Raw genomic sequence first — 26,536 nt, forward strand, 5'->3', positions numbered from 1 at the left:
GAGAGCTGGTAACCCCCTGGGGTGGAAGAGTGGGGTCTCAGGAACTGTGGAAAGGTAGGCATTGCCCTGGGCCAGGTGGGCCTCTGCCGCCCTGTCAGAGGCTCTGTGGGGGCAAAATGGGGTCTTTTCTATTTCTACTTCACAGATGGTATAAAAGAGGTCAAAGGAGGCAGAGAAGAGAAAGAAGAGTGGGGAGGAAAGAGTGTGAGGAAGGCAGGGATTCTCATTGCCCCAGAGCAGAGCTGCATTCAGCCATACCCATCGCCCCTGCTAGACTCAGCACCCGGAAGGCAGTACCACTGATTGAGGCCAACTTTGTCCCCTGTCCTCTACCAAGTGCTTTGTACATGCTACCTCCTGTGAGGTGGGTGTTTTCATCCCCACTTTACAAATGAAGACAAAAGTCAAGTAACGTGCCTGAGGTCACATGAGTGGTGAGCAGTCCAGCTGAGTCTTGAACCAGGTCTCACATTTCCAATGCTGAGAGCTCCTTGGCCTTGACCAGCCTCTGAGACAATAGGGTGTACATAGTAGGTCCTCAATCAATGCTAGTTAAAGTGAAGGAAGGAAGGAAGGGAGAGGGGGTAGAAGGAAGGGGGAAGATAAGCCAGGGAGACTCTTTGGCAGCCAGAAAATAAATAATAAGTGCTGTTTTCCAGTGCCAGGCTGGCACGGTGCCCAGGATAGCTGCCCTACACTCGGGAGCTCAAGGCCTACGCTTGCCTCATCTTTTCCAGAAGTATGTGAGCCCAGATACGTCAGCCTTCAAGTATGCAGTGAGGTCTGCGGTGAGGCGCTCTCTCTTCTCTCCTGCCCCCTTGAATGGCCTTCCTTTTGCCAACTCCCCACCCCCAACCCACCCGGCCAGTCCAGCCTTGGCCCCCTCCCCAGAGCTAGGCCTGCTTTCTTTGGGGCAGGGGGCTGTGGACCAGCCCCCTAAGCAATGCAGATACCTGTTGGGAGGGAGACCTACATGCTGCAGGGGGAGGGGCGGGAGCACCCACATCATCCAACAGGTTGGTCAGGCTGGGAGGCGTCCCGCCCTCCTGCAGCTAATGAGCACTGTGCAACAGGTGTCTGCTCCTCAGTCCCCAGCCCGCCCCAGCTGTGACCAGAGCAACCAGAGCCTGCCACCCGACGCAACCCCAGGCTCACTCGCTCACCCCCCTGGGCCCTCCTGCTTCCGGCCGGGGGCACCATGGCCTGCCGCTCCTGCGTGGTTGGCTTCAGCAGCCTCAGCAGCTGTGAGGTGACCCCGGTGGGCAGCCCCCGGCCTGGAACCTCAGGATGGGACAGCTGCAGGGCCCCCGGGCCGGGCTTCAGCTCCCGCAGCCTCACAGGCTGCTGGTCGGCTGGCACCATCTCCAAGGTGACTGTGAACCCCGGCCTGCTGGTGCCCCTGGATGTCAAGTTGGACCCCGCTGTTCAGCAGCTGAAGAACCAGGAGAAGGAGGAGATGAAGGCCCTCAATGATAAATTTGCCTCCCTAATTGGCAAGGTGAGCACAAGTAGGGGGGTCCCAAACATGAAGGGCTGCCAGGCCTGGGCCGGTAGCTGAACTCTGTGTTTCCCTGAGCATCGATCACCGCGCCCCACCCCTGCACCCAGCCAATGGGGAGATGGCACTGCTAACCCGACAGGCTAGCTCTGAGCAGAGGCTGGGGGAGGGAAGTCCCTGATCCATCCTGGCATGTGGGGAGAAAGGGACCCCAGGATGGCCTTTGAGGGATGTGTTGATAATAACATGCTGCATGACCTGGGGTCACCCACCACCCAGGCAGGGACTGGGGAGGACCACCTAGTGTGGCCAGGGGTGCCCTCTCGCAGGAATGGCTGATGGAGGCATGCTCTGCGGTCCTACTCTGAGGCAAGTGGACAGGGGAGATGGCCTCCCAGGCACACGCTCCTGTTTATCCCTCAAGCCTCTGGTCCCGCAGCATCTCTCTCAGCTGCCCCAGTCAGAAAAGCCAGCAGGGTGGAGGGTGAGTGCGGGGCTGCTGGAAGGAGGTTGCTGCCCAGACTGCTGCAAGTGAGGGTGCAGCTCAGGTGTCAGGAGATAGGAATGCAGGGGACGATGCCTCGAGTCAGAACAGGGAAGCCAGTTGGGCCTTCCTGCACCCTGCGCCCCTCCTGACTGTGGGAGGTGCATCCTCGGCATCACAACCACACTTCCTAGACTCCACTACCCATGGCCTGCAACAGGTCTGGGGCACTCGTGTCCACCTCTGCTCCCAGGGCAAGGGAGCTCCCAAGGAAGTCCTATCCACTTCCCAAATCTGTTCTTTACTCATCTTCTCCAAGAAACTCCTCCTGACTCTGCACCCTCCTGCACCCTCAAGAATAATCATGATAGTGCCAGCTGCCATTGGTTAATTGCTTACTATGTGCCAGGCACTGTGCTGATGCTTTTCAGGTTTATCTGTATTTCTCTCAACAACCTTATGGGAGAAGACAATTTTATGTCCATTTCACAGATAAGGAAAACTGCACATTTCTGAACCTGCCAGTAAACCAGAAGTCCAGCCTTCAGCCCCTGGCTCAGTCCTTGTCTGCTCTTGGCCTCTGATTCTGTGTTCCTCTGCATGTTGCTGGTCTCCCCCATGAGGTGGGAGCTCACAGAGAGGGGCAGAGGGAAGAAAGTAACATGCATTGAGCATCTACTTATGCCTCGCCCTCTGGAGGAACATTGCAAATGCAATGAAATTCAAGCCACACGGCTACCCTGCAGTGGCTGTTATTTTCCCAACTGTGCAGATGAGGAAACTGAGGACCAGCAAGGCTAAGTGCCTTGCCCAAGATCACACAACCAGCAAATGGTAGTCTGGATTTGAACTCAGGTCTGCTGAGACACGAAGTCAGTGGTCTCTGTGGTGGGAATCTTTTCTTTCCTTCTTCCATTCATGTGCCTAGACCAGAGTTTCATCATCCACACCTGGGGTACCCCTGGGTACCCAGAGGGGAAGGACCACTGTCCACTGAGGCAGAGCATCCCTTCCCCCAGCCCTAACTGCACAGAGCCTTGCATTGCTGAGCTGGTTCTCCCTCTAAGAGCAGCCCAGCTGCCCTGGGGAGGCAGGTCCCTAAAGAGCCACCTCCTGACCAAACCCAGTTTAATCCCTTAGAAGGAATGCTTCACTGAGCTATGGAATTTGGCTCAGATGGGTGGTTTTCTCCCTCAAACGCCAGCACTGATATCACCCTGTGCCCCTGCCACGGGGATGGGAGGATATAAGCACAGGGAAGAGGCCCTCAGGGTTGGGGCCCTGTGCCCAGAGACCAGGGCAATGCCCTTGAAGTTCTTTAGCAGAATTGGAGCCTCCCAACCCTTAGCCTTGACCTTGAGATGGGGTGCCCTTCAGGGTGGGACACAGGGAGCTGTGGGTACTGGCCGTTTGGGGGCCCTGGTTGCAGGGCCCCAAGGGGCCCCAGCTGACCCTTCAACTCTGCAAAGATCTGTTAGCCCCACCCTCCTTGCCTCCTTGTGGAGGCTGTGAGGGCCCACATGGAAGCAGGAAGTGGTTAAGATGTGAAATCTGGAGCAGCATTGCGGGGTTTAAATCCCGGTCCACCACTGACCAGCTGTGTTGTCTCAGGCAGGTTATTTAACCTCTCTGTGCCTCAGCACACATTAGGTTAGCAGGCTCATTAGAATCAAATGGGAGAATTTTTGAAAAGCATTTAGAACATATCTGGTATATATTAAGTATATTATAACTGTTAAATAAAAAATGAAATAAATGGGCCTGGCCCAGGGAGCAGCTAGAACCCAGTTAGCCCCTTCCAGGCAGGAGCCTGGAGAGCAGGTGGGGAGAGGCTCCCTGCCGGATAGAGGAGTGAAGGGACTCATGGGCAGGGGGTATGGCGCAGGGCTGTTGAGCAATTATGGACCCAGAGGAAGGCCCAGGGGTGAGACGCCATGACCAGTGGGTAGGGGCTCTGGGTAAAGAGAGGAGAGGGGTGGGGGCCCTCTGAGGAACTGAGAGGAACCAGGGAGCACTCAGGAGGAGCAGAAACTCTCAGGAGGTGGCAGAGGCCCTGGAACACTGTGGTTTCTTCCACTTGCTGGCTGCGTTTTCCCGGGCAAGTCATTTACCCTCTCTGCGCCCCAGATTCCACTGCTCTGCTCTGCTCTGCTCTGCCGGTGGCCCTGAGCTCGTCCCATTGGAAGGACTGGTAAGGCAACAGTCACCAGATGAAGGGGGATGAGGAGAAGCAGTAGCAGCAGGAGAGGCCAGGGGAGGCAGGGAGGGCACGAGGCCGACCTCCAGCAGAGGCTGCTGGCTGGGCTTCTTGCCTTCACGCACACACAGACAACAGAGGGGATGGAGAGAGAGGCAAGAGGCAGGACTGCCTGAGCTCATCCTGGGGAGGCTGTAGAGAGGGAACCTATGAGCAGTGGTAAAATGCCTGGAGACAGAGGGATGGAGACAATGTCTTCACCGAGGCCTGTGTGACCTCTGGAAGAGCTGAAGTCAGCCTTCCCCCTGCCTGTATGCAGAAAAGCACAAACCAGCCACTGCTCATGAGTCTTTGAGGCTCCCTGGCTAAAGCCAATGTCTGGCTGAAGGCCGGGGATTCAACAGCCCCCGCTAAGGAACACTACCTGTGTGGCCCAGAGGCACTCTCCTGTAAGACCTGCAGCCTCTGGGATGTCCGGCCTGTCTCCCTCCAGGAGTTCCAGTTTAGGCTGCTCGGTTTCCCCTACAAAACAACATGCCTCTCCCCTAACCTCAGCCCCAACCTGGCCCTACTTTTCAACTGGGCTTCAGTTTCTTCATCTGTAAAATGGAGAGGTCCCTGCTACAGCTGCTACTGTATGATCTAAGGGCAGAGGGCCAGGCAGAACAGAGAGGAGGAATCAGAGGTGAAGGCTCGGCAGTCTTCCTGGGTTGGAGGCAATTAACCTGGCACCTCTCAGGGCACCAGGATTATCAGCCCTCCCCAGGTCCTTGTTCTGAGAGGGAGGAGCCTTTCTGCAAGGAAGGTCCCAAGTGGGGAATGAATTTCCATCCCTGCCCACTGAGACAACCAGAGACTCCCCCAAGGGCAGCAGAAAACAGCGGGCTGTCCCTGATCTCCTAAGACCACAAATGCCTTCTAGCTGGACTGGCCGGCCAAACGCACACCATGTCCCAGCGAGCTAGTGCTGAAGCATAGGGAATTGAGGTTAGACTGTAGGAAGAACTTCCTGGTGTGAAGATTTCTCTGCTGCTCATGGGTGGAGGAAGGAGCCTCACATCTCTCCTCTCACTCCACCCTCAGTGTAAACATGGGGCTCCTGCTTGTCAAAACGGAGGCAAGGTGGGGTGAGCAGATACCTGTCCCCCCAACGCTCCCTCTCACACTCACAAGGCAGGGCAGAAACCCTCTTGACCTCCATCCCTACTGAACCTGTTTGGCTGTGAGTACAGCAGAGAGCAGGATTAAGGTTGGCTTCAAGCAGAACCTACCAGTACAGATACGCAGGGGAATGGCAGCCCGCAAATACCGTCAAACGCCATCATCCAGTATTCCTGCTGGCGTTGTCTGCTGTGAATGTCGAAGGGTCGTCAGAGCACTTCGGGAAAAACAAGGACACCCTGAAGAAGCAGAGCAGAGAGAGAGGGGCTGGCCCCACCTGACCGTTCGGGAGCCCACGAAGGTGCAGAGAGGGCAGTGGCCATCAGACGGGGCTCTCTGGGAAGCTGGGCCACCAAGTTGCTTTATGACCCTGGAGAAGTCACTTGACACCCCTGGCCTCCATTGCCTTCTCTGCAAATGAAGGGCCCAGCTCAGCTGATCCAAAAGGCTGCTGGCAGCTCTCGCAGGCTACGATTCTGGGAGCCTGGGCCAGCAGCACCGGCAGTGGTGGGAGAAGGCCCAGCTACTCACCTGTGACCATAGGGAGCATCACTGGGCTGGTTATCAAAACATCCTCATGACAAACAACCCACACTGACGGGAGCCAGGCCCCAGCCAGGCCTCCAACCTCATGGCCTGCCCTCATGGCCTATCCCTGGCACCAAGGGAGGAGAGGCCCCAAGGGGGAGCAGATGGCTCCCAGTGTGATGGGGAAAGTGGTGGGTCAGGACAAATGAGAAACAGGTAAACTGGGGGCCTTTCAAGATATGAGTCATGGAGGGCTTCCTGCAGGAGGGAGCTGGAAGAACAAATGGGGAGGAGAGGAGGACCTGGTGATGGGAAGGAGAGTAGAGAGGACAGCCAGGGTGGGGAGGAGGGAGGCAGGGGGAGCCCCAAGCTGAGCTGGGCTGGACTGGGTAGAAGGAAGGAGAGGACTGCGCAGGACCCTGCCAGCAAGAGGCATATGGTAGGCAGAGTCTGAGAGGCGCAGCTGGGCTCAGAGCCCTCCCAGGGTTTCACCTCGAGGCAAAACTGTCAACTGGAGGCAGAAGCCAGCCCATGAAGGGTAGCTGGGATCCCAGGGCCCACAGTGACCAGCAACACACAGGACGCATGTGTCATAGTGGTTAAAAGGTTCTAAACCCAAAGTTCCTGGATTCCAGACCTGGCTCTGCCACTTGCTAATTTTGTGACCTTGGGCAAGTTCCATCACCTCTGGTTTCCTCATCTGTAAAATACAGCTTATAATAGTGCCCACCCATGGGGGTGCTGCAGGGATTTCATGGGTCAAGCATGTAGAGCAAGGCCTGGCACACAGCAGGGGCCACATGAGCACCTGCTGTTGTCCTATCCCAAAGCACATCCCCAGGTGTCCCCACAGTCTCATGGGGAGAGTAGTGGCTCAGGACAAAGGAGGAGCAGCTAAACTGAAGGCCTCAGTGCTGGAGGGAAGAGGGAAGTCTTTCAACATGAGTCACAGAGAGCTTCCTGCAGGAGGGAGCTGGAAGAACAAATGGGGAGAGCAGAGGGCCTGGTGATGGGAAGAATAGAGAGGACAGGCAGGGTGGGGAGGAGGCAGGGAGAGCCCCAGGCTGAGCTCGGCTGGACAGGGTGGAGGGAAGGAGAGGACCGCGCAGGCAGGTGTTATCATTCCTAACTTCTAGCTGGGGAAACTGAGGTTCAGGGAGGCTCTGTCATTGAGAGGATGAGCACTTAAGGACACTACTAACCAGGCCCTACACTGCTGAGTTTCCAGGACAAGATGGGACCACACTTGTCGTGGTGGGAAGGGGGCAGATAGGCCTCTGACACCCCATGTTCCCTGGGGTCTCCCGCCCCAGCCCCAGGCAGGCACGGAGAGCCTGTCGCATGCTTGGCACTCTCACACCCTCTTACCCCCTTCCTCTGCCAGCCCTGCCCTGCCCTCGCCTGGAAACCTTTGCTAATTGGCTCCACCTTGCTCTGATCCTGTCCTTATCTCACCATCTTCAGTTTTAACAATCAGTCATTGGAGGTGCTTTCTGCTGAGTGAGGGCCCTGGGTGGTGTGCATAAATGAGCTGCCACTTCCCAGGGAGCCCTCCGTGGGCTCTTGCTGGTCAGCCTGGGGCCTCAGCCCCCGACTGGTCCACACCTGACCCATTCGCCGCCTTCCTGCTCTCCCAGGTGCAAGCCCTGGAACAGCGCAACCAGCTGCTGGAGACACGCTGGAGCTTCCTGCAGGGCCAGGACTCAGCCATCTTCGACCTCGGGCATCTCTATGAGGAATATCAGGGCCGGCTGCAGGAGGAACTGCGCAAAGTGAGCCAGGAGCGGGGGCAGCTGGAGGCCAACCTGCTGCAGGTGCTGGAGAAGGTTGAGGAGTTTCGAATCAGGTACGTAGAGCCCCATGAGAGCCATGAGCAAGGCCTGAGGGCTGGGACCAAGCTGTGCTCAGATGGGAGGCACTTAAGCCAGAGAAAGAGGAAAGATGTTCTGCAACATTTCTTTACCTGAGACATTTATTGAGGGACTGGTATGTGCCAGGCAGTATTCTAAATACTGAGGATATGGCTGTGAACCTACAGCCGCCCCCTCCCTAATAGCGACCCTTAAAACAAAGTCAATCTTGTGCTGGCTCCCAGCTAAACCCTGTGCCTGCTGGCCCTTGGGCATCATCATAACCCGCACCCCCTGCCTCGAGCAGCCGTCCTCTTGTACCTATGGACACACTTGCTCTTGTCCACATGTTGCTCTGGCAATGGGAAATTACGTCACTAGCTAGAACAGATGGGTTTCTGTTTTAGATGTGGCTTTAGATTTTGATCTCGACTGGGTTGGAAAGGAGAGGAAAGCCACCAGGAAGCAGGAAGGGGATGGAAAGAATGGGTTTGATTTGAATAAAGAAGCAATGCATGCCAGACATCAAGGTAGACTTGGAAAGAGACAGATAAGGAAAACAGCCCCAGTATGCAAGGTGCCTTTACAACTTAGTGGGGCAGACAGACAGACAGACAAACAGTTGCTGGGCAGTATATCCCAGCATTTATGGGCCCAGGCTTGGGCATTAGCCCAGAATGAGGTTTAATCTTCATCGTCACCCATCACTAGCTTTGTGACCTCCAGTAAGTGGCTTAATATCTGAACCTCAGTTTCTTCCTGTGTGAAACGGGAATGATTATGGTTGATGCCAATCTAAAGTAGGTATCTAACCTGAGGAGGAAGTTAAGAGTGTGGCATGGTGACTGGCAGTTATAAATGGCAGCTTTTCTATCCCTAAAATGCTGAAGTTCTCAGCACACAGCAGGTCTTTGACACAGGTTTGCTGAACTGAATTGGCCAGTCTAAAAGGGAAAGCTGGTCACTCGGGCTGCTTAGAGGAGAGGTGACCCTCTGTGGTCAGGTAGTGGGCAGAGCTTCAGGAACAAGGAGCCTGAGGCAGAGGAGAGTGGCTGTGCCCTGCACCGACCTCCTTGGGTCTGGTCTCCTTGCAAGGAGACCTCCAGCCAGCGTGAGAGGAGGACAGGGCAGGCTGAACCCCTGGTCTCCCCTCCTGCAGTGCTGCGGCCCAGCCCCAAACCCTGCCAATCTGAGGTGAGACCCACAACCTCCAGAGCAGCCGTCCAGGCAGGCTGGAGAGTGGAGAGCACCTGTCCTGTCCAGGAGTCCAGAGACCTGGGCTGTGGCTGAGTTTACCCATCGCCTCTCCCCAGCCCTGCCCTCCCAGGCCTAGGGACACACACAGGGCATCTGACTGCCCCTCCAGAGAGACCCAGCTTCCTAGTACCTGACCATGACCGGGCAGTCGGGGCAGCTCACCAGAATCTGTGACCCACTTTCCTGATCCCTAGTAGATCTTTGGCCCTCAAAGGCTCAGAGAATGCCAGAGCCAGAGGGAGCCCTGGATCCTCCTTTTACAGGGAAGGAAACAGGCCCTGAAAGGGCAGGGCTTGTCCTCAGTTACACAGCCTTGCATGCTAAGTCCCATCCCTAACCCCAGCCAGCCACTGGGTAAGGCTGCTCCCACGAGCTCCGCCAGATCACGTCCATGGAAGCACTTTGTAACTGGAAGTTCTATACACACACTACCTGTTGTTTTAATCTGGCTCAGCCCCCTCATTTGGCCTGCCGCCTGGTTTCTATCCGCCTGCTACCTGACTCTACTGCTTAGGCTGAGCCTCTCTTCCTCTCTCTGGGTAGGGAACCCACCCGAGTTGGGAAGGAGAGACTGGGCAAACAGCCTGGCTGGAGGGCTTCTCAGTCTTCAGGCCAGAGCCAGGGGAGCTACAGCCTGACTATGCAGAGCCTAGGGCCCCCAGGAGCCAGGAGACGCCAGGCCAAGCCCCAGTAGGGAAGGGCTGTGCCCTGTCTCTACGGAGCCGATGAGATCAGCCTCACTCCCAGAAATAAACAAGTTGGGGGGGTGGGGATGGTGGTGCAGGTGTGACAAGCTAAAAAATGCCTGAGAACGGGTTTGGGAGCTGGTGGCTGACAGACTGGCAGAGGATTGGGAGTGGAATAGGGGACCTAAGCCTCTATGGGGATGGAGACTTCCGAAGGCTTTGAGGTAGCAGAAACCCCAAGGATCAGCAGTCTTGCCCTCTATTTACTAAGAACAAAGCAGAGGCCCAGCAAGGGGAAGCAACTTGCCCAAGGCCACACAGCAAGTGACTCAGGGATGCCACATACAGCTGTGCAAACTGTGCACTGCACAAGTGTGCATGATTCAGGCGGTGGATAGGGACTGAAATCCAAACAAGCATCAGGCCATGCAGGGTACCAGGTCAAACAGCCCGTGAGGAAGGGGGCTTTTTTCTAATTGGCACAAAGGCTGGAGATGAAACAGTATTGGTCTTAAGGGGACTGGCTCCAGACTGGAACCCAGTGTCCAGCCGCAGCCCAGCGTTCCCCTCTGTCCTCTCCCCTGGGGCTCAGGGCTTGCTCCCACCCCACCCACAAAGCACACCTAGAGGTCCAGGGTCAAGGCAGACCTGGCCTAGCCAGGATACCGTGAGGATGCCCCCTCCAGTCCCCTGACTCCTGGTGTCCTTCTCTGGCAGAGGCGGTTTCCCAGGGCAGCTGCCAGACCAGCTGCCAGGCCAGCTGTCTCCCTCAACTCACCCTACTTATGTTCCCCCAGGCAGGGTGAGTGGCAGAGAGGCACCTGTGCTGTGCCGAGAGGCTTCCTGAGGCCGAAGCAGAGGGGCTGAGCCCCAGCAGGTGCTGTCCCCGCTGCAAGCACTCTGTGAATTGCCCCCATTTAATCGTCACAGCATCACTATAATCGTGGCTGAGGCACACAGGAACTCACCCCAGGACACAGCTGGTTAGCAAGGAAGCCAGGATTTCAGCCCAAGTAGCCTGGCTCTGGTCCCCTTGCTTCATCAGCACACTCCAGGAGCCCCCAGTCCTTCCTTGAGCCTCCATTTCCTCATCTGTAAAATGAGACCAATGGGACTTCCCTAGCTGGGTGCTCTGAGGACCACCAGAGAGAGTGCAGGTGAAGCACTCAGCACCTGTTATTCCCCACTCAAGTCCAATTTAGTTCTCTCTGGGGATGCCTAGACAGCAGAACGTTCTCCCCGGCCTGCTCCTCTGCCCCACCCCCAGGACCTGTACCATCAAAGCCCCTAACAGGCTCTTGGCAGCCAAGGCAGTGGCCAGGGAGGGTGTGGGCCCCTGGTACACTGAGACCAGAAACCCACGTGCCCTGCCATTGGGTCCACGCCCCTCAGCTCCTCAGGTGGGCTGGTGGGAAAGAAGAAGGCATGAGGGGCGCCAGATATAGCCAGCTCAATGGGTGATGAGTGACACAGCCCTCCTGGGAGGCTAGGGCCTGAGGTAGGCAGGCGGCTGTAATTAGAGCCGCCAGTGATTCAGGCATTCCCCGAATAGGAGGGAAAAAAACAGAAGCTGCTGAATCCCCACAGCCGCTAGGGCCAGCGAGAAGTCTGGAGCCAGCAGACACCCACCCTGGGGCTAAGACAAACAAATGTCTTGACTGGAGGAAGAGGGTCGGGCCAGGGATCTGGGGGTCCTGTCCTCCCCACCCAACGGTGTCCTTGTTCCAAACCCAAGGTGGGAGCGAGTAAGAAGTCCAAACTGAGAAGAGCGTTATTGAGCTTTGTTGAGTATGGCCTATGCGGCCTGTAGCTGGCTGTCAACTGCGTCAGGGGTGGGTTTGTCAGCCCCCTGTACACGTGGGCACATGCCTACCCCTTAGAGGCAGGAAGCCAAGAGAGGAGGGGTGATGCAACTTGCCCAAAAACACACTGGGGGTCCATCTGACAGCAAAGTTCACACTCTTTCCAGCCTCCCTTTGGAGGGAATACAATGGGATGGTGTCCTACCGGCTGGCAAAGCAGAGGGGTGGTGGCTGGGGCTGCAGGGAAGGCATGGAGGTGGGAGAGGTGAGGTGTGAGCAAGATGCTCCCAGCGGACTTGAGTGAACCTGAGATTGTCAGGGAAGGAGGTCAGGTAAAGATAAGGGGACAAAGTGCCAGGGTGAGGGGCTGCACAATCAGGGAGGCCTCCTGGAGGGGAGTGGGTGTGGAGCAGAGCCAGGAAAGGGCAGAAGCCGCTGGGAGAGGACTGTGTCATCAGGAGGGAGTGAGGAACGGGGAGCCAATGCCAGGAGGTCGGGGGGAGAGAGAGAGGATGTGTCATAGAAGATGCAAGAGGGAGAAGGATGGGCTGCTTTTCTTTAATTGGCAAAGAGACCCCAAGTGGGATAGCACAGGCCCTGAGCCCCAACCAAGGGGAGTTCACCAGGCCCAAGCCCCCACCACATCCAGCTGAGCAACCCCTCTCTCCCTCCCAGGTATGAGGATGAGATCTCCAAGCGCACAGACATGGAGTTCACCTTTGTTCAGCTGAAGAAGGTAGCCTGCCCAGCCTGCCCCAGGGGCTCCTTCCTCATGGGCCCTGGGCCCTCTTTCCCTCCAGATATCCTACTCTCCTTTATGCCCAATCAAAGCCCTCAGAAGCTTAAGTCCCAGGACCAATAGACAGACAGGCAGATACCCCCATCCCCATCCAGCTCCTTTTTCAAGGCTCTGAGCCAGATCTCCTCTGGAATCACCCCCACTCTCACCCAGGAGGCAGCCCCCCAGCCCACTCCTGCCCTGGGACCCTCCATTCCCTCTCCCACCACTCACCACTGCTCCCAACCCCAGGACCTGGATGCAGAGTGTCTTCGTCGGACTGAACTGGAAACCAAGTTAAAAAGCCTGGAGAGCTTCGTGGAGTTGATGAAAACCATCTATGAGCAGGTGAGTGAGATGGGGCCAGTGTCTTGCCAAGCCCAGAGCTGGGGCCAGTGTCTTGCCAAGCCCAGAGCTGGCTGGTCCATGGGTAAAGGACACAGGGGAAGCACAGCCATCCAGTGGGGCATGGAACCTCCAACAGTCACTTACAATTTCCAGCCCCAGAATAATAATTTCCTAAACCCCTTCCTGTGATGGTGTCAATAACCCTGCATGACCCCTGGATATTCATCTCATGGAACATGGGCTGGTTCCCCAAAGGCCACTCTTTCTGGAAGAACTATACCTTTGTGTGCTAGAGTATTGAGGGCATGCTGGGGACCAGGTGCCTCGGACAAGGGTCAGGAGGCTGGCCTCAGTGGCATGGAACCCAGGGGTCTGGAACGAGCATTCTGATTGAACTGATCTCTCCCTAATTCCTGCAGCCTAAACCACAGCACCCACAGTGCTAGTTCTGATAGGCCTGCCTTTCCCTCTTCCCCATTTTTGGCGAAGACAGAGGAAACATTCGCATTTGTTTCCTAAGTCCTCAGTGGGGCCTAGTGTACAAGGGCCCATAACAGCATAGCACGCATCAACACAGCCATTAGATGGGCACGGCCGCTGGCTTCTGGACACCACTCCTCCATGCCAGCTGCTGACTCCTAGGCACCCTTCAGGATATGTGTCCTCCTCTCCACACCACTTGTTTCAAGGGTGAGGAGGTTCAGGGGTGACACTCCTGAGCTAAAGTCCCTTCCACAGAGGTCTGCAGTTCAGCTAGGAGCAGGCAGCACCACTGTTGGAGATAACAGGGCTTGCCCGCCTAAGTGCTGCACACTGCTGGTGCCAAGCTATGGCAGTGCAGCCAAGGTCAAGGCTGAGATCAAAGTCACCACCACAACTTACAGATTCTGCTAAAATGGCCCTATGATCTGCTGACCACAGCTTCATGGCTGCATCCTGTGGAAAGGAAGACCAGGCCTCATGGCCCTGTCATGGGCCACAGTCCTTTCCAGCAGTCCCAGCTGCCAGCTGGGGCCTCCGTGGAACTGAGTCTTGTTTGTGGCCACGAGATGTAGCATAGCAGAGAGAACAGCAAACCCTTGGGAGCAGCAGGAAGGCAGCCCTACCAGGCAGTCTGCTCTCCCCACAGCCCTGAAAAGCTTCCTGGCCCTAACAAATCCCCCCACAGCCAGGCCAAGTGCTATGGGGCTGACCAGGGCACCATGCCCACTGGCTGGGTGGGAACTGGGCTAGGGGCTTCTCTGCCCAAACTCACTGTGGGCTGGTGCAGCCCAGGCTGGCATCAGCAGGGCCATCTCCTGTCTCCACTGGGCTGGATCTCTGCCACCCTTAGGCCTCCACCCACTCATACTGCCTCTGAGAGGCTGAGTCCATGGGTGAGTGCAGATTCTGCCGAGCCTAGGTGGAGTGCAGATTCTGAAAACCGAGCCCAGTGTTTCTCTACCTGCTCACTGATGTCTCAGCAAGCTCAGAGCTCAAGCTCTAAGCCATGATGCAGGCCCTGCAGCTGTAGAGACATAACTGGAAGAAGGCTGGGCATAACCAGTGATATTCCTGAGCACCCCACAAGACTTCTTGGCCCCTGCCCCAGTAGCCAGGCCTGTGGGTTCCCTTTGGATTTTGCAGTCCTTGGGCCCCAATCCCAACTTGGCCTTGTTTGTTTTTTTTTTACTATTTCTGTAACTTTAGGCAAGTTTTTTCTCCTCTCTGTGCCTTAGTGTCCTTATCTGTAGCATGGAGAGAGTAACAGGACCAGCCTCATAGGGCTGTGAGGAGGACTCAGCCCACTCATTCATTTAACAAATGTTTATTGCATGCCTACTAAGTGCCAGGCACTGATACCACAGCCTGGGCAAGGTCCCTTCTCTCAAGGAGGGCATGACTTAGCTGAGACAAGTCATAAGCAAGTCAGCAAATATCTGGACAAGATCGCTTCGCAGGGTGACAGATTCTGGGATGCAAAGAAACCGGGTGCTGCGCTGGAGCCGGAAGGAGGGAAGAGCCTCAGAGCCCATGGGCGGGGCCTCTCACAGGCGGTACCCTCCCTAAGAGTGGCAGAGATCCAGCCCAGTGGAGACTGGAGATGGCACAGAATTGCTATGCAAAGCCCCTAAGGCAGGAGGGGAGCCTGGCGATTAAAGAAAAAGAAAGAAGTCTCTGGTCAGAGCACACGGGGCAGGGTGGGAGCTTTGGGTCAGAGAGCGCCTCACAGGGTTGTCTCACGACTTGGACCTCATTCTGAGTGTGACAGGCAGCCTTCGGTGGGCACTGGGGCGGGGCGGCACACAGCGGGTTTCAGGTGTGGTTGTGCTATCCTGATCCTGCTGTGGAGAAGGGCTTGCGGTGGAGGCAGTAGGGGCCAGGGAACCACAGCAGTTATTATTACTTTTGAAAGCAGCAAGATGGGGTTGAAATTGGAGGTTTGCCTTTCTCTCCATACACTGCTGCAGGCTAAGAGGGCAATGCTGACTCTTTGCCAAAACTATTCCCCACACCAGAGGGTGTCTTAAGTCAGTGCCATCTGATAGAAATACAATGTGAACTGCATATGTAATTTTAAGTTTTCTAGTTGCCACATTTTAAAATAACAGAAAAAATAATTTTAATAATATATTTTATTTAGCCCAATATATCAAAAATATAATTATTTCGACATCTACCTCATTGGACAGAGCAGCTCTGAGTAAAGACTGTGCCAGCCACGCCTGCCTCAGGTGGAAGAAAAACCTGGCAGAACACGAGTGGCCCAGGAGGCCCTGATACTCTAGTTTCAGCTTTGGAGCAGACACCAGATCAGAAATATAGGCCTACCCCTGTGTCCCAGAAAACAGCCCTCTCGTCTCTCCAAAACATGTGTGTGTGTACATACACACACATGCACACACACACACACACAGCCAAGATACATTCTGAAAAGCCCTTCCAAGCCAACTGAGCAGGAGCTCATGGCCATGATCTGCTCAGGCCTCATCTACTGCAAACCCTCTGCCTCTCTCCCCTGGGGGCACAGGCTGGAAGGTTCCCCCACAGTTTCTGAGACACAGTCCAGCTCCCAGGTGTGTTTGGGGCCTGGCTGCATCCAGTCGGAATGCCACCTACCCGACCCCTACACTCTGGCTCCAGGGAAATTAGCTGTGGAATCTGCTGACAACCCCCTGCAGCCAGGCACACCTCAAGGGAGGCCCATCCCTGCAGAGAAAAGCCAGTGCTGCCTAAACTTTTGCATGGAGGCTGCCCCAAGAATAGGCTGCTCTGCCCTTGAACACTTTGTCCCAGCTTTATCACTGTTACCAATTACCATAATAGAGAATCCTTAACTACTGTTTAGTGAGCACCTAATATATTCCAGACACTGTGCTAAGTGTTTTCCGGACTTAATCTCAGTTAATCCTCACGACAACTCTATGAAGTAGGGATAATGATTAAGAGAGCACAGATTTTGAAGAGCTTGGATTTGAATCCTGGCTCAGTAACTGTGGGAACTGGAGCAGGCTATTTTATCTCTATATGCCTCAATTTCCCCATCTATAAAATGGGGACAATAATAGCATCTACCTCACTGGGCTGTTGTGAGGATTTGTTTTCTTAACATATCCTAAAATACTTAGAACAGTAACTGACACATGGTAAGCATTCAACAAACATTATCTGTTTTCAGCTCTATAATTAGATCCATTTTACGGATGAGAAAACAAAGGCTTAGACACATTTAAAAACTTGACCAGGGTTACTCAACTAATAAGAAGTGATTGGCCGGGCACAGTGGCTCACGCCTGTAATCCCAACACTTTGGGAGGCCGAAGCGGGCGGATAACCTGAGGTCAGGAGTTCAAGACCAGCATGACCAACATGGTAAAACCCCATCTCTACTAAAAATACAAAATTAGCTGAGTGAGGTGGCGCATGCCTGTAATCCCAGCTACTTGGGAGGCTGAGGCAGGAGAATTGCTTGAACCCGGGAGGCAGAGGTTGCAGTGAGCCAAGATTGCGCCACCACACTCCAACCTGGGCAACAAGAGTGAAACTCCATCTCAAAAAAAAAAAAAAGAAGAAGAAGAAGAAGTGATGGTATTCAGTGTCCAGAGCCATTAGCGCTATATTTTACTCTCCAACACTGTTACCCCATAACAGTCACGATCTACCCTGACGTGGGGAACACAGTGAGGGTGCTCACACGCACAGCAGCCTCCTAAGGGAAACCCTAAACTGTACTTCGGCTTAATTCTTAACCATTTGGAGGCTCACGTGCTCTCCAGGGGGCCCATCCCATGGGGTACCTCCACACCACACAAGCCCGAATTGTCATACTCTCTGCAGCCCGGCAGGGGCCTGCATGTCTGAACAGGTCTGCGGATGTTCTGAACGCTCCATTTCCTGCTTTTGTTTACCAAGCTCCTGCTTAGCCTGCCTCTTTCCAGAAAATGTCTGGCCAGTCTTTTCACCCTGACTGGGAAGTCCTGCTATAGTGCGTCCTCACAGTGCGCTGGCCTTTCCTGGGGCCATAACGAATGCCAAGTTAGGCCCTCGTGTAGAAGCACACTGGAGGGCTCTGAGGCCCCCCACACCCACCGATGCCCACAATGTGTCAACCAAAACAGCCTCAAAGCTGCAGCTCTGAAACTGTCCCCAGCCAAGCCCCAGCCAGGGTGCTGGTGCCACATGGGAAATGTCGGCTAGTGACTGGGGCAGCAGAGGTGGGGCTGTGGTAACAATCAATCTTATTCTGGCACGGGTTGGGCCATCAGCCTGCTTTTGCCCAGAGATTCTATTTTCATTTGAAGATCAACCAAAACCCCCAGCAGGAGACACCCAAGGGCAGCTGGCCACTGAGTTCAGGGTCCTGCCAGCTCCAGGGCAGAGACAGGCTGTCCCCCAGAGGGGCTTCCGAATGCCCGCCACTACCGCACCATCCTTGTCACCAGGAGGTGCTGGTGGGCAGAGTCAGTTCCCGGACAGGCTGCCCACACGGCCCTAGCTGGCCCCTCATCCCTGTCGTCTACAGCTCAGAAGTCCAGCCTCTGCCTGAGACAGAAACCAGAGGCCTCAGCACAAACTCTCCAAGCAGAAAGAGAGACAGAGGATCAGGAGGGGGCCCAGAGTCAGGAACCAGGATCAGAACACAGTCAGGAACTAAAAAGCTGAGCCTGGATCCCAGCAGGCATCCGGGTGCACCGGCCAGTTTTCAGAAAATATTGAGGCTGGAAGAAGCACGTTGAACATTGGCACAGGGTACAACAACCAAACCCAGCTGTGGGGACTCTGCAAGGCAGACAGCCAGTGTGTTCAATAAGAACAATGGCAAAGAACAAAAAAGAGAGAAATGGAGACTACAGGAGACCTACAGACATATGGACCAACTGCAGTATACTGGCCTTGTTTGGATCCTGATTCAGACAAACACGTTTAAAAAATGATGAGGCGGTCAGCAAAATGGGAACGCGGACTGAAATTTGATGATTGAAATAGGGGTCAGGGTGGACTGTGAATGCCAGAAGGAGCATGATGTGTCTGCACCCAACACCCACCTCCTGCCTGGCCCCCTCCCTGCCACCGACTCACTCGGTGCAATTCTCAGTCGACTCGCCTTGCTCCTCCTTCCCACAGGAGGCCCTACCCTTTTCAGCATCTCCAGGATAAGCAGCCCAGGGCCCTTTGCAACCTCTAGAGATCCCTGGTCCCACCTGCCTCCCTACACACCCCTGAGCATTCTGGCTAGAAAGCTGCGAGGCTGTGAGCAGGAAAGAAAGCTGGTCTGGGGCCAGAAAGACAATGAAGAAGGTGTCAGCCCCTTTTCTCCATCCGCTAAGGGAGCGTCACAGCAGCAGCAGCAGGGGCTCTGGGGCCCACCCTGCCACTCACCGCTGTCTCCACAACATCTTTATGCCTCAGTTTCCTCCTCTGGGGCTGCAGCAGTGCCAGCCTGGTGAGGATGTGTGGAAAACACTCAGCGCACAGTCCAGCCTGCAGGGAATTCCTCAGGGAATGGTGGGTTTTACCATTTCCAGAAGTCTCCAGGGATAGGAGGAGACGGTGAAAATATTGTGGTCGTCCAGGCAATGTCCCTTGGCTAGAGAGGGAGCGGGCGCTGAGTCTCCAGGGGGACCCTGAAGTCAGAGTGCTGGAGGCTGCGCCCAGGCCCCTCACAGGCTGTTGGCTTTCAGTGGGGCCGGGAGAGGGGAGTACAGGTTTGTCAGCCTCCAGCCCACTCCACCCTGGTCACTCCCTGGCTTCCCTCCCAACATTTACCAAATGAACTGAGGTACTCCTTTCCCAGACGTGGGGGCTCAGAGATGAACACAGCTCTGCCAGGCCCACAAGGAGCTGCTCGTCCAGTGGGAGAGACAGAGCTGTACCCCACAGCACAGGAATAATGAAACAGTAAACAGAGGGGCCCAACTCACAGCCCCAGAGCCTGACTTCTCTGGCCCTTTCCCATCAGCCAGGAGTAGGCCATCCCTCCCAGGAGAGGGCAACAGTGCAGGCAGTGGGGAAGCTTGCAGGTAGCCTTTAAAACCAACAGTCCCAGCCTGCCCTCCACTCGGATAGGGGGACTGTGGGTGGGTGAGCAGTGGGCAGTGAGCTGCCTTCCGAGAGTCCTGGCTGGGGAGACGTGGCAGGGAGGCATTCGGCCTTCCATCATCTCTCCAGAGGGACAGGAAGGGAGCAGCTCCACTCTCTGCTCACCCCGGGGACAAAGGGACTGTGTGGGGCTGAGGGTCCTTGTGCCCTCCCCACCAGCCCTGAGCCCCCACATCTGTGCCCGGTCAGGAGCTGAAGGACCTGGCAGCACAGGTGAAGGATGTGTCGGTGACCGTCGGCATGGACAGCCGCTGCCACATCGACCTGAGCGGCATCGTGGAGGAGGTGAAGGCCCAGTATGACGCCGTCGCGGCTCGCAGCCTGGAGGAGGCCGAGGCATACTCTCGGAGCCAGGTGGGGCTGACCACACAGGGCAGGAGAAGCAGCCTGGAGAGTTCTCTGGGTGGCAGGAAGGGCTGGACTGGTGATGGCTGAGGTTGCCTGCAGCTCTGTCCTGAAAGTCTATGGGAGAGGAATGGAGAAGCACAGGGACGGGGCGGGCGGGGGGAGACCACAGAAGCTGGTCTGTGCCCTCCAGGAGTTCAAGGTGGTGCTGTTATCAGCAATGCTAGGCCAGATGTGGGCATGGCCCATGGGGCTCAGCTAGGGCAGCCAGGAGGAGGCCACCCAGAAAGGGAGGTGGAAGGGGGAGCAGAGGGAGCCTGGCATGGCGTGGTGGGCTGCAGAGTTGGAGATGGGACTGGGGGATGCAAGAAAAAGCAGAGGCGGGTAACAAGTGCTGGGAGCGGCACTGAGCTGCCCCTCACTGAGACCTCCACGTACCTCCAGCTGGAGGAGCAGGCCGCCCGCTCGGCCGAGTATGGGAGCAGCCTCCAGAGCAGCCGCAGCGAGATCGCGGACCTCAATGTGCGCATCCAGAAGCTGCGGTCCCAGATCCTCTCTGTCAAGAGCCATGTGAGTATCTGGGGGACGCGCCTGGGGGCGGGGAGGAGAGCAGGGAGACACACAGTCATGTGTGCTGAATACAGGCAAGACATGACTGAGTGACCCTGTGTGGGTCGCTTAGCGCCTCTGTGCCTCAGTTTCCTAATCTGTCAAATGGGATAATAGCACAGCCTCCTAAAGTAGTTATGAGGCGCTCTGCATACAAAAATACTCTGTAATCTGGTCAAGGCTGCTGGAACGTTAGAAAGCCCCCACACTACACACACCCAGAGCCCACTGCCTCCCTCCTGGGAGCCCCCCACCAACTACACAGAGAGGAGGGAGTAGAGGCCTAAGTCCCAGCTTCCAGCCAGGACAAACCTTCAGGGCAGGTGTTGCCCCTAAGGACAGCCGGGACAGGCTCCTTTAGTGGCTTGCGGTGCTCTCCTCTGGCCTTGGGAAGGTGCCTCTTCAGGTCTAACTGAACTCCCTCTTGCTGCATGGCAACCAGTTACCACACCCAGAAATGCCATTGCTCAGCCCTCCCTCCCCACACCTACCCCCACCAAGGACAGAGACGACTCCTGGCCCTGGCCCGCTCCTCCTTCCCCTGCTCACAGGCCCTTTCACTCTGTCCTCCTGGCTGCAGTGCCTGAAACTGGAGGAGAACATCAAGACAGCTGAGGAGCAGGGTGAGCTGGCCTTCCAGGATGCCAAGACCAAGCTGGCCCAGCTGGAGGCCGCCCTGCAGCAGGCCAAGCAGGACATGGCGCGGCAGCTGCGCAAGTACCAGGAGCTGATGAACGTCAAGCTGGCCCTGGACATCGAGATCGCCACCTACAGGAAGCTGGTGGAGGGCGAGGAGGGCAGGTCAGAGCCAGGGCTGGTGAGGAAGGGCTGCAGGGGAAGGTGGGCTGGAGGCCCAGGCCTACACAAAGTCAGTTCTCCTTTCCAATATGATACAGTGAGCCTGCCAGGCCTGGGTTTAAGTCTTGGCTCAGTCACTTACAAACTGGGACCTTGGCCCAGTTCATTTCATCCTGTTTCCCCATCTGGAAAGTGGGCTGATCATAAACATGGTTCACCTGTGGCAGGGATGATTCATGTGATTATGCCTGCAAATGCCTGTCAAAACTCAGTGCTCAATGCTATTAGCCATTTATGCCATGGAGATGGGACAGAGGCCCAGGAAGGACAAGCTGGCTAGCCAGGGCCACACAACAGGGCAACCCCAGGGCTGGGAGTGACCACCAAGAACTACCCTCCACTTGCCAGCCCCCAGGGGAGTTTAAGCCACAGGCTCTCTTCACATCCCATCATATCCCTCTCCCACCCCCCCGTCCCCCACCCCCAGGATGGACTCGCCCTCAGCCACTGTGGTCAGCGCTGTGCAGTCCAGGTGCAAAACCGGTGAGTCCTCTTGCCCCGAGAACCCATGGTGGGGTGAGGGTGAGGGTGTAGGGGATCATGATCCTAAAGGCATCATTTTAAGTGGCTCCCAAACCTCCAGCCCCTTCCCTCCCCTACCCTTTATGTTCCCTGTAGCTGCCTCCAGGTCAGGCCTCTCCAAGGCCCCCTCCCGAAAGAAGAAGGGCAGCAAAGGCCCCGTGATCAAAATCACCGAAATGTCAGAGAAGTACTTCTCACAGGAGTCGGAGGTCTCAGAGTAAGGCGGCTGGACCCCAGGAACCCCAGGGCACTCCACTGCAGCAGGAGGGACTTAAGCTAGACTCAAGAAAGCAGCTTGGAGCCTCTAGGTTGAGAAGAGAGGCAAAACCTGATATTGAACTGAGAGGGGGGTTCAAAACTGACTGTGTTTTGTGGGCTGCCAGGGTGGGAGAGGAGCATCACCAGCTCCTCAGAGCCACTCCGCTCCATATCAGTATCTCACAGTCCCATCCTTCCAACCTTCTGGCCAGAGGTTTTCCTGATGGGTGAGTCAGAATTAGGGGTCAGTTTTGTCTCCACCTCCTCGCTCCTCTGAGGCTCCTCCTCCAGCATCAGGCTCTGCCAAGGCCCCTCTGACTCTTGCCCAATCCTTGACCTTGACTCCTATCTCAAGCCTTGCCTTGCCTCTGCCTCGGAACTGAGACTGGGACTGTCTCATCCACCTATGTGCGGGAGCCGAGGAGGACCGCGTGGGCCCTGTCCTGTATCTGGAATTCCTGGGAAGGCTGGCTGCTGAAGACCCTCTTGGCTTTCCCGTGCTCTTTGGGCTCCCCAGAGACCTGACAGTATTAGGGAGTGAAGGGAGGAGGGGCCCTGGCTGTTTGGGACCTAAGCCTAGGCCCCAGAGATCAGCCCGAACACCCGCATCCCTTCCTCCTCCCGTGGGTCCCTCCCAGTAGGCCATAGTCAGAACTGGATGGGCTGCCCCCAGCCAGCTCCCAGCAGCTTCTCTGGAAGCTGCTCTTGCCATAATCAACTCCCTGGGAGTGGAAGCCAGATGGCAGCTTGAGATTGGGCAGGAGCATTAGATCTTCCTTTCACCTCCCTGCCATGCTGGGGTCCTACCCAGCCTGGATCTGAGCTCTTTGCCCCCAGCCCGGGTTGTTCCCAGCCTGAGCACCGGGCTTTGGTGCACCAGGCCCTGGAGACCCCTGGTCCCACCCCTGCCATGAAGCCCCAGGCCCACTTCCCAAGAATCTCACTTCTCAGGGCCTCTGTTCTCCTCTCCATTGGGCCAAATAGCCTGGCCCTCCCCTCCTTGGCATTCATGGGGGAGCCCAGGAACCCCCCACACCTATGGGGTTAGAGCTCCTCCTTTCTTCTCACTCCTTCCCCTTCCTCCCTCCATGCCCACTCCCCCTGCCTCCAGCAGGCCAGGAAGAAGGCACAGTCCAGGCAAGTCTGGGAGCTTCCAAGCCCTTGAGGTCCAGCTGTGGGGCCCAAATGACAGCCTTACAAGGGTTCTACCAGAGAGGAAAATTCCACATCCCACCAGAAGACAGGGGTGTTGGCAGGCATACTCCTATCTCCTCCTCTTTGCTGTCAATGCTGAGGCTTGCAGAGGCATCCCAGCGGCACCAGCCTCCCACTGCACAGCTTCCTTCCCTCCTTCACTCTCCTCTCCCCTCCCTGCCCCTTGCCTCACCTCCTCTTCTAGACTGCATTAGATTCATTCATCTCATTTTCCAGGACATGCTGGCCAGAGGTCTGGGCCCATCCCAGGCCTCAAGGCCCTCCAGGCCTGTGGGGAGCACTGGAGGGTTACTGACTCTCTGGCCATGGGAACTCAGACATTCTCATCCCCAAAGTCCCAAAAGAGGGTGCTGATTGGTGCTTTTCCTCAGGCTCTTCATTGGTTTCCAAGGGAGCAAATCCTCAGTGGGGATACAAGACATATAAAGTATATATTATTTTTTCATAACTTATGTGGCTTTTAACTTATTGCTTCCCTTCCTGTTTCTGCATGATCAGTCTGTATGTACTATCTGGAAAGATAACACATACTCCAGCCCCCTCACCTGATTGGCTATCTTGGGGCCATGTCCCCTTCTTGCTGCCACAGGATGAATAAAGTGTTGAGATTTGTCTATGGAGAAAGCTGTGTGTCTGTTTTTATCTCCCCTCTCAGGACCAGTCAGCCACTGGTCAATCAGGCTGACCATGGAACATTAGGAATTCTCCAATTAAGGGAGAAAAAGTCCAGGGACTTAGTTATATCTTCAGACCAGTGCAGCTGGGACACACAAAGTTCTCCTGTCTCACCATCTGATATGGTTTGGATGCTCGTCCCCTCCAAATCTCATGTGGAAATGTAATTCCCAGTGTTGGAAGTGGAGCCTGGTGGGAAGTATTTGGATCATGAGAAAGGATCCTTCATGAATGGCTCAGCACCATCTCCTTGGTGATGAGTGAGTTCTCACTCAATTCACATACATGTGGTTGTTTAAAAGAGTCTGAGACCTCTCCCCTCTTTCTCGCCATGTGATATGCCTGCTCCCCCTTCACCTTCCGCCTTTACTGTAAGCTTCCTGAGGCCCTCACCAGAAGCTGAGCAAATGTTGGTGCCATGCCAGTACAGCCTGCAGAATTGTGAGCCAAAATAAATGTCTTTTCTTTATAAATTACCGAGTCTCAGGGATTTCTTTCTTTTGTGTATGTGTGTGTCTGTGTCTGTGTGTGTCTGTGTGTGTATGTGTGAGACAGAATCCTGCTCTGTCATCAAGGCTGGAGTGCAGTGGCTGGATCTCGGCTCACTGCAACCTCCGCCTCCCGGGTTCAGGCAATTTTCCTGCCTCAGCCTCCCAAGTAGCTGGGATTACAGGCACTCGCCACCATCCCCGGCTAATCTTTGGTATTTTTAGTAGAGATGGGGTTTCACCATGTTGGTCAGGCTGGTCTCAAACTCCTGACCTCAAGTAATCTGCCCGCCTCGGCCTCCCAAAGTACTGGGATTACAGGTGTGAGCCACAGCACCCAGCCAGGGATTTCTTTATAGTGTGTTTAAGGACACACTATAAGCACAGCCAGGCCCCTGGGCTGACTAATACACTGTGCTGCACTGAGACTGCACCAACGTTGATCTATGTTCCCAGCGCCTCCTGACATATCCAGGCACCACACAGGCTGCTTTACCCAGCACACATGCTGGGGATTCCCCAGTGGTGGCAGGGTTTCTTCTTAAGCACTTCTGCCCTACTGGGAATTGACACAGCCCAGAATGTATTCTGATGGGTACGGGCCCAATCCTGCCAAATCAAATCCCAAGTCAATGCATAAGGATTGAGGACCTTCTCCAAGCCCAGCCTTGTGCTAAGACTCCTCCAAGACAAGGGTCCACCCCCCCCCATCGCAAGTAGTTCACAGTCAGGCTGAGAGATGAGATATCCACCCAAGGTAGCCACCCTGGACTTCGTCACCACGTGCAGAAGTGGGTGCTATAAAGGTCAGGGAAGAGAAGGGCTTGTGGAGGGAATCAGAACAGGCTGCTTAGAAGAAGGGGGACTTTAAGTGAACACAAAGGATCTCAGTTAGGAGACAGACCAAAGCAGGAACAGGTGTCTCAAAGGAAAGGAATAGCGGGAAGGGACGTGGCAGCATTTGTGTCCTGGCCCACCCACTCACCAGCAAGGAGACTTTAGGCAAATAGAGCATCGCTTTCCTCATCTGTAAAATGGGACACACCTCTTCTCTACTTAACTCACGGGGTGCTTGGGCATTTGATGAGGTGGCTATGTTTATTCATTTCAGGAAAGCCACATCTCTTGCTTCCGGCACTCTGAACTATAATAGCTCAACAATTGTAAAGGATTATTAGTGATGGTGTGATTATTACAGCAGACATTAAGGATTAAAGGTGACCAACTAATCAGGAGACTCAAATGCAAGCAAATAGACCTCGTGCTGGCTAAGAGCACAGCACAGCCAGGCCCCTGGGCTAAAGTTCAGAGGCTTGAGTTTATCCATTCTCCTGAAGACCCTGAAGGGCAGGCTCCACTCTCAAAACTCTGAAGAGACTGATAAGCCACATACCCGTCCAAGAGAGGCCTAGAGCTGAGACCAGCTCTCTCATTTTATCTCTGTTTTCTGTTTTATTAATTTCTGAGTCAGAGTTTGAATTTCTGAATATGAATATGAATTTCATAGTCAAGAATTTCATGAGGCCAGGTGATGGCTATACCTGAAATCCCAGCACTTTGGGAGGCCGAGGTAGAAAGATTGCTTAAGCCCAGGAGTTCGAGACCACCTGGTCAACATAACAAGACCCTGTCTCTATGAAAAAAAAAAAAAAAATTAGCTAGGTATGGTGGCAAGCACCTGTAGTCCTAGCTACTTGGGAGGCTGAGGCAAAGGATCGCTTGAGCCCAGGGGTTGGAGGCTGCAGTGAGCTATGATCACACCCACTGCACTCCAGCCTGGGCAACAGAGTAAGACCCCATCTCAAAAAAATTTTTAAAAAGGAAAAATAAAAGAATTAGATGACATATTTGTTATTTCCTTCCTATTTTCTTTGAGTTTATTATTTTTATTGTTTTTCAGCTTCTTGAGTTAAATGCTTGAATTTTCTATCATCTTTTTAAATATAAGATGCTTTGAAGACCATAAATTTTCCTCTAAGTATCATTTGCCTGCTTCCAGTCATTTTCATTTGTAGAATTTTTATTGTATAGTTACAACGACTTGATTCTTTGACTCATAAGTTTTTAGAAACTTATGACCTACACATGGGTCCTTCATTTCACAAACACTTATTGAACACATACTTAGCCTGTGACTGGCCCTGCTCTGGATACTAAGGGGGACATTAAATCCATCCAACATTTCTCTCTGTATCCTTGACTCCCCACTCCTGTACTTAAGCAGTGCTTCAGTCACCTGCTTTTGTGACTTTTATCCCCAGAAGACTCTAAACTCCTTGAGGGCAGAGATCATGTCCTACTGCCTTCCCAAGGCCTTACACAGTGCCTGCCACATAGTAGGTGTTCAATAAATGCAAAATGAATGAAAGGATGAATGAGCAATGTCCCTCCCCAGCCA

General features: G+C 54.9%; 1 protein-coding gene across 2 annotated transcripts; it reads left to right on the forward strand.

The window, feature by feature from the left end:
• Positions 1 to 1,183: 1,183 nt before the first annotated feature.
• Positions 1,184 to 24,126, forward strand: KRT80 (keratin 80). Of its 2 annotated transcripts, none has more exons than XM_055096536.3 (9): positions 1,184 to 1,498; positions 7,506 to 7,714; positions 12,139 to 12,199; positions 12,494 to 12,589; positions 19,358 to 19,522; positions 19,958 to 20,083; positions 20,703 to 20,923; positions 21,408 to 21,463; positions 21,564 to 24,126. In XM_055096536.3, the coding sequence occupies exons 1-9, from the start codon at positions 1,199 to 1,201 to the stop codon at positions 21,596 to 21,598; spliced, it is 1,269 nt and encodes a 422-aa protein (XP_054952511.1). In that variant the 5' UTR covers positions 1,184 to 1,198; the 3' UTR covers positions 21,599 to 24,126. The 2 variants fall into 2 exon arrangements, with proteins under 2 accessions (XP_054952511.1, XP_003831116.1); XM_003831068.6 differs by having other exon boundaries at positions 21,599 to 24,126.
• Positions 24,127 to 26,536: the final 2,410 nt, after the last annotated feature.

This window comes from Pan paniscus, chromosome 10, assembly GCF_029289425.2.
Source record: "Pan paniscus chromosome 10, NHGRI_mPanPan1-v2.0_pri, whole genome shotgun sequence".
In the NCBI taxonomy this organism is placed as follows: Eukaryota; Metazoa; Chordata; class Mammalia; order Primates; family Hominidae; genus Pan; species Pan paniscus.

Bases quoted from the DNA above. Each gene is read 5' to 3' on its own strand.
- KRT80 (XM_003831068.6), top strand. From the start codon at position 1,199: ATGGCCTGCCGCTCCTGCGTGGTTGGCTTCAGCAGCCTCAGCAGCTGT. The intron at 12,200-12,493 runs GTAGCCTGCCCA...TCCCAACCCCAG, and splicing joins CCTTTGTTCAGCTGAAGAAG to GACCTGGATGCAGAGTGTCT. The intron at 20,084-20,702 runs GTGAGTATCTGG...TCCTGGCTGCAG, and splicing joins TCCTCTCTGTCAAGAGCCAT to TGCCTGAAACTGGAGGAGAA.